Source organism: Somniosus microcephalus, chromosome 27 (genome assembly GCF_052327205.1).
Source record: "Somniosus microcephalus isolate GS21.2 chromosome 27, FLI_Smic_1.0, whole genome shotgun sequence".
Classification (NCBI taxonomy): domain Eukaryota; kingdom Metazoa; phylum Chordata; class Chondrichthyes; order Squaliformes; family Somniosidae; genus Somniosus; species Somniosus microcephalus.
Genome location: NC_141013.1, coordinates 1,014,193 through 1,021,442, shown reverse-complemented (window position 1 = coordinate 1,021,442; position 7,250 = coordinate 1,014,193). Strand labels below are relative to the sequence as shown.

The 7,250-nt window shown below is 43.8% G+C and overlaps 1 protein-coding gene across 6 annotated transcripts in view; it reads right to left on the bottom strand.

Annotated features, from left to right (window-relative positions):
• Positions 1-763: 763 nt before the first annotated feature.
• The window catches only part of sppl2a (signal peptide peptidase like 2A), a 32,208-nt gene continuing 25,721 nt past the window's right edge, over positions 764-7,250 (bottom strand). For 2 of the 6 annotated variants that reach the window (XM_085968286.1, XM_085968291.1), the window contains 4 exons: positions 5,589-5,749; positions 5,045-5,078; positions 3,374-3,409; positions 764-1,971 (listed from right to left, as the gene is read on the bottom strand). In XM_085968286.1, coding sequence (XP_085824412.1) covers positions 1,943-1,971; positions 3,374-3,409; positions 5,045-5,078; positions 5,589-5,749 — 260 coding nt within the window. In that variant the 3' untranslated portion in view covers positions 764-1,942. The remainder of the gene's footprint in view (positions 1,972-3,373; positions 3,410-5,044; positions 5,079-5,588; positions 5,750-7,250) is intronic. The other 4 variants (XM_085968289.1, XM_085968292.1, XM_085968288.1 and 1 more) reach the window with 3 other exon arrangements.

The window sequence follows — 7,250 nt, the reverse complement described above, 5'->3', positions numbered from 1 at the left end:
AAGTTCTTCCCAATACTACCCTTAAATTGACCGTTCACTAGTTTTAATCCTTGTCCTACCATCTTGGCAGTGTTCCAGATTATCTTACCGGGCCCATTTGTAGATCTCCATTAGGTTCCATCTCAATCATTTCAAGGCAGATGACCCCAGTCTTTCCTCAATTCTATCCTCTCATGTTCAGGATCATTACATCAGTTTGCAGAAAGAATATCTGACTCTACTTGTGCATTAGTGATTAAGTTGTAAACAGTTTTCACTAAAGGAAATTCTTGAACAGTTGAGATTCATCCCATTCCAGGTGGAACTACACAACACTAAAGGTTGAATTAAAATAGCTGCAGAAAACACCCTATGCATTCCAGACAGTCATGATGCAAATAGCTGGGTTATCAGAAAATACCGTCCCTCATGTCCAAGAACATGATCTGAATCGAGTCTGGACTAAAATGCCATTTTCTGTAACCTGTTCCACTGCTAATTCTCCTTCTCAGTGGCAGAGGTCACAGGAAGTGCTACCAAGTAATCGAGTGTGTAGCTGACCCCATTATCTATTAGCCAGTAGAAAATACCACTGCAATTTCTCCCATCTTGACCCAAATCAACAGCTGACTTTGTGACAACTTTTCTTACCCTTTTAAGACATCCAATCACCTGTTTGTAAAAAAGGTAACTCTGGTACCCAGCCATCCCGTGTACAACGAGACGTTCAATGACAAGAACTCCTGACAAAATTCTCAATTAGGACAAATTCACCAAACCAGAGCTGTTTCCAAATGTATTTAATAAAAAACCAAAATATAGTCATTTTCTGCAAAGTTACATTTTTCTATTTCAGATCATGTGCAGCACTGCACAAGGCGAGGATTAGAATTCATTTACAAACTTTAACACACCCTGTTCCACAGAATGTATTTCAATAATCAAAATTAGCTACCAATCACATATTGCACAGCATTCCATTTTAACCTTCACTCTTCAAAACACACAAAAAATGTTCAAAAGGCCTTCACAAAGTCAAACCCGTTTGGTGGATGTGAAGTTGGGACAGAAATTGAAACATTTCTGTCACTACAAACTTGCAGAGGAGGAACTAGTAAATAAGGGTATACAGCACGGTGGCATAGTGGTTAGCACTGTTGCCTCACAGCGCCAGAGACCCGGGTTCGAATCCAGCCTCGGGTGACTGTCTGTGTGGAGTTTGCACATTCTCCCCGTGTTTGCGTGGGTTTTCTCCGGGTGCTCCGGTTTCCTCCCACAGTCCAAAGATGTGCGGGTTAGGTTGATTGGCTATGATAAAGTGACCCTTAGTGTTAGGGGGATTAAATACGTGGGGTTACAGGGATAGAGTGGGATATGTAGGGGTTACGGGGATCGGGTGGGATATGTGTCGGTGCAGGCTCGATGGGCCGAAATGGCCTCTATCTGCACTGTGGGGTTTCTGTGATTCTGTGATTCTGTGAAATAAACAATGTCAATATCCCTTGGGTTTATTTTCAAAGAACATGTAGCGTTAAACAACCACTTATCTTTCAGTCCCTGGATGACCTTTTGATTTTCTTCAGAGGGTGGTAGCTGAGATATTCTGGCTATTCCCAGGGACGTGCTAGCCCATAAACAACCAGAAAGGTTTGACCAGATAGACATTTTATTGATCAACTAACGTTTGGACATTATGAAGTATTATATCTAGCAAAGTTATTAAAGCATTAAAAGTGCATACTGGGTTCACAAATTCAGGAAACCTTTGGTAAATTATTTAGTCATTACAAAAAAGTGTAGAAACTGTGCTTATCAGAGCAATTGCCAGGAGATGTTATTCCCGTTTGGCAGGTGCTTCTAATCGTTTGGTAACAAAATATGTAGAAAACTAGAAAGCAATAAAGCAACGGCCATCTTTCAGGGATAGTCAGACGCTGGCTCAGCGAGAGTCCCAGCAGTCTCCTCACTCGTTGTACCAACTAGGTCCATCATCTGAGGGGTAGAAAAATCCACAATGATTCAGGGAAGAACAGTTACATTCACCAACTCCTCCAGCTCAAAGTTTTCAAAAAAATACATCGCCTTTCAGAAACTCTGCAAAACAACTCTCCACAAGATTAAAACATTCAAAATGTAAACAAACCTCAGAACAGTGCTCAATTCATGGGAAATTTGGAACAAAAAACTGGAAACTGGTTACATCGATGTCGAAATACTTCAAAAGACACTCTCCCCTTCTCAAAGGGCTGTGGTATTTGTGTGAACACAGTTGAGACCAAACTGTTCCCAGGTTCCAGAGACCCCTCTTGGAATAGAGATGGTTTGTAAAAGGGGTCGGATAAGCAGTGTCCCTCATCATAAAGCAACCTCCGGAGTTTGTCCAACTTTGGCAAGATAAATGCCACAGCGCCAGTTAATTGGCCAAGTCTGGCAATTATCAGAGGAGGCTCCCAATGAGGGCGTCTAAACTCCTCAGCTTTGTAAGCTTTAAAAGGCATTTTCATAGAATCTGTACATTGTGTTACCAACACAAGTTGTGTCGCACAAAATCTGATCACTGGATTAGTCCAGCTAGTCCTAATACCGAGAATAACGCATTGTATAAACATGGCTTGATGCCATGGGAAATTTACAATGTAATTTAAGACGGGATTGAAGTTGGACAGGTTTTTAAAATGCTGTGTGTAGGGTGTGGTAGCTGAGCGATTATGGTACTGACGCAGCGAGCTCCAATCCCACCACAGCAAGTTATGAAACTGAATTCACTAAATCTGGGCTGGCAGAAGAGTAACTGTGCAAGCTCCTGGATTGTTGGGAACACACTCCACTCCACGGCAACTAGGCAAGTGCAATAAATCCCACTTCACCCATGTGACACATCCCAGTGACAAAAAAAAGCACAGGTTATTTAAAAAGTGACGGGAAAGTCTGGGGTATAGCTTTGGCCCCAAGTACTCTCCTTTTAACTGGGAGACATTTCTGGAATATTTAAAATTGTGGGTATCCCCCAGCCTTTGCAATTACATCAACTTGGAGTGCAGAGCAGGTTTGTTGGGAACTATAGGAATTGTGACATGCACCAATTTGCATGGATATAGAAAAAGCCTCCCCAGCAAGGCCTCAGAGTGGGGCCTTGGGCATCTCATGTTTCTCCCAGTGTTTCCAACACAGCCATTCTGGGACCCCTCCCTCTAGGGGAAGCCAAAGGAGCTTGGTTCTAAACCAAAATGTCAGACTCCAATACATATATTCATTATTTTTCTATGAAAATGGGGAGTACGTGGAACAAAATTCACTTTCCCTGGATTTAAACTTGTTTCGCAGCCTAAACCATCACCAGATTATAGTAGACAAGAGCAAAACTGCAAAGCTCAGCAGGTTAAGCAGCACTTACCCAATAAAGCATCACTCTGCCACTGTGCTAATCCTGCTGGAATCACATGCATGGAATGTTACTGATGTGACACTATTGTGTAGGATTACAAACCTGAAGATTTTACCCGTAGTTATTCACCTCTTCCTGCAAAGACGCCCAACTTGACTGCAATCTCAAACTGCTAACTATTCACCCTCCTGGAGTTTTGCAGGCCTCCCAGAAGCAGTGGCTTGTAGGTTTACCAGACTGGTTCCTGGGGAGCAGGGATTGTCCTTTGAGGAGAGATTGAGTAGACTAGGCTTATATTCTCTAGAGTTTAGAAGAATGAGAGGTGATCTCATTGCAACATACAAGATTCTTACAGGGCTTGACAGGGTAGATGCAGGGAGGCGGTTTCCCCTGGCTGGGGAGTCTAGAACCAAGGGTCACAGTCTCAGGATAAGGGGTCAGCCATTTAGGACTGAGATGAGGAGAAATTTCTTCACAGAGGGTGGTGAATCTTTGGAATTCTCTGCCCCAGAGGGCAGTGGAGGCTCAGTCGTTGAGTATATTAAGACAGAGATCGATAGATTTTTGGATATTAGGGGAATCAAGGGATATGCCAATTTTTAAAAAATTCGTTCATGGGATGTGGGCGTCGCAGGCAAGGCCAGCATTTATTGCCCATCCCTAATTGTCCTCGAGAAGGTGGTGGTGAACCGCATTCTTAAGCCATTGCAGTCCGTGTGGTGTGTAACGGTTTTGTTACAACCGAGTGTGTCGCTAGGCCATTTCAGAGGGCAGTTAAGAGTCAACCACATTGCTGTGGGTCTGGAGTCACATATTAGGCCAGACCAGGTAAGGACGGCAGATTTCCTTTCCTAAAGGACATTAGTGAACCAGATGGGTTTTTACAATAATCCGATAGTTTCACCACCACCATTACTGACACTAGCTTTTTATTTCAGATTGATTTAATTAACTGAATTTAAATTGAACTCCAGTCTCCGGATCATTAGTCCAGGCCTCTGGATTACTAACCCAGTAACATAACCACTGTGCTACTGTTCCCAATAGTGCAGGAAAGTGGAGTTGAAGTAGATGATCAGCCATGATCTTATTGAGTGGCAGAGCAGGCGCGAGGGGCCGACTTCTGCTCCCATTTCTTATGTTTAAAGAATTCCACTGCCACATTTTCTTGCTGAAAGCATCACCATGTTTACAGCTCCATGCAGCACACTGGATTCATTATGGAATCCACATGCACTTGATCAATTTCTTTGGTTAGATTTGATTACCATGATCCTGTTTATTATATGGCATTGATTCCTCCTGCTCCAAAACTAGTCTTTTCTGAAGCATCCTTTCACTGCCAAGAACCAGCTTTAACTCTTACACATTCAGCACAAATCAGAAATGGAATTACAATTCCACTAGTCCAAGCACACATCTTAAATGTTCAATTTCAGAGAAGTTTTAGTAGTTTTCATTCTCCCAAAGTATAAAGCTATTGCACCCATTGTCCATAAGGAGAAACACAATCCATCACTCTCAATGAAACTTGGGGCAGTGCCCCCATCAATGAGAAACAGAGGAAGGATGTTTGGCAGAATTAAGGTCCTCAACTGAAAGCTCAGAGGATCAGTTACAAGCCCCTGCATATTGCAAAAGCAGATAATTCAATTACTGTAAACTTTACCAGTGTCCCACCTTGTAATAAAGGTTCTCTGGTGACATCCAAGACCTAGAGAGAATAGTTACATGAAATTATTTCTAGATGGCAAACACTCCACCCACAGTTCTCCCATGCACCATTTCCTGATCGTGATGGTGGCCAAATGTTCAGCTCCTTAAGCCATCGACTTGTAAATGTGCCACAGCAGTGCAGTTAGTCCATCTAATTTAGTGTTGATTGGAAACAGGACTTTGCATTGAACAATGCTGAGCAATACTACACTTGAAATGTATAGCACCAATATACAGCAGGAACACCCTATAATATATGCAATACAAACATTAAAAGGCCAGATATTGGTTAATATGTGCTGCTAACCATTAATGAATGCACATTGTCTCTTGTAAGCTACTTGGTAATCAGTCCTAAAGTACATGGTGTGTTTATGCCACAATTTGGAAAGTCAAACACTGGGGGAGGACTAAGGTTAGCACATACAGTCAGACAGTTGTTATTATAAAAGTTTAATTATATTCTATACAAAAATGTATAGAAGAGGAGCTAAGAAACTTAGCTAACCTCATAACCACTTCCTGCCCAAAACATTTTCATTTCCTTACGGCTCCAGGCAGTCACAGCACAGGTGAGGAGAGTACAAGGCACCAGGTAGAGTAAGGCAGGCTGTGCCATCTTCGTCAGGATCAGAACAAGAAAAGTCAGAACCATGCCAACTGCATACGCTATAAAATGAAACACCAAAATTAAACATTGCTTCCCACTTCAGTATTTCACCATTAAAATATTCAAAAATAAAGAGTAGTTTGCCAGCCTCGGCTCAGTGGGTAGCACTGTCGCCTCCGAGTCAGAAGGTCGTGGGTTCAAGTCCCACGCCAGAGTCTTCAGCACAAAAATCTAGGGTGACACTCCAGTGCGGTGCCGAGGGAGCGCCGCACTGTCGGAGGGGCGGGGGCGCCGCACTGTCGGAGGGGCGGGGGCGCCGCACTGTCGGAGGGGCGGGGGCGAGGGAGCGCCGCACTGTCGGAGGGGCGGGGGCGCCGCACTGTCGGAGGGGCGGGGGCGCCGCACTGTCGGAGGGGCGGGGGCGAGGGAGCGCCGCACTGTCGGAGGTACCGTCATTCGGATGAGACGTTAAGCTTAACCCTATCTGCTCTCTCAGGTAGATGTAAAAGATCCCAAAGAGCAGGGGAGATCTCCCCGATGCATTGGCCAATATTTATCCTCAATCAACACCTAAAAACAGAAGGTCTGGTCATTACATTGCTGTTTGTGGAACTTGCTGTGCACAAATTAGCTGCCATGTTTCCTACATTACAAGTGACTATCAAATTGGCTATAAAGCACTTTGGGACATCCAATGGCCGTGAAAAGCACTGTATAAATGCAAGTCTTTCTTTCCTTTAAGTGAACTTTAGAGCCATCTATATAACCATTTTTTTTTATAAAAGCCAGAAGGTTGAGTGGGATCCACCCACAGGACCCGAGCACACAATCCAGCAGCTACCCCAGCACGGACTGCGCGGTCGAGTGCTGTCCTTCAGACAAACAACGGCCCTCTACAGCTGGTTGATGTTAAATAACCCAGGTCACCGTTTGAAAAGCTGTTGGTGCCCATCCTTCCTCCCTCAACCAACACCACTGGTCATTAACCTCATGACACTGTGGGATCTTGCTGTGTGCCAAGCAATGGCCACATTTATGTAGACAAGTCATTGCATTTTCAATGTAATTAGCTGCATGTGAAGAATCAAGCCAAGTAATATTTTGCCCCTGCACCATTACTCCAGGATCAATCTTCGACCTCCTCTTCACCTATATGTTGCCTCTTAGCAACATCATCCAGACACGGGCTCATGTTCCATGTATGCTGGCGACAGCCCAAGGACGACAATTCAGAAATCCCACTCCTTTCATCATAGACAATCATTCAAAGATGGAGATTTTTTTCCTTTCTAAATTGTTGAAATCTGTACACCAAGAATGAACACATTGTGCAGGAAAAATATTCCAGATCAATACATTTACCTTCCTATTCCCACCCCCCAAAGATGGCCTTGGTTATCTTGGAAGTGACAACAGCACTCAACTCAATTGGTAGCATGGGGTGCTCGAGTGAGTGTTGCTGGTTAGAACTCGAGCCCAGGACACTTGCAGCAACTGAAGGCATTGGAGGTTCCAGTCTTTGGATGAGAAGTTCGACAGAAGCTGGTGCTACAGATAAAG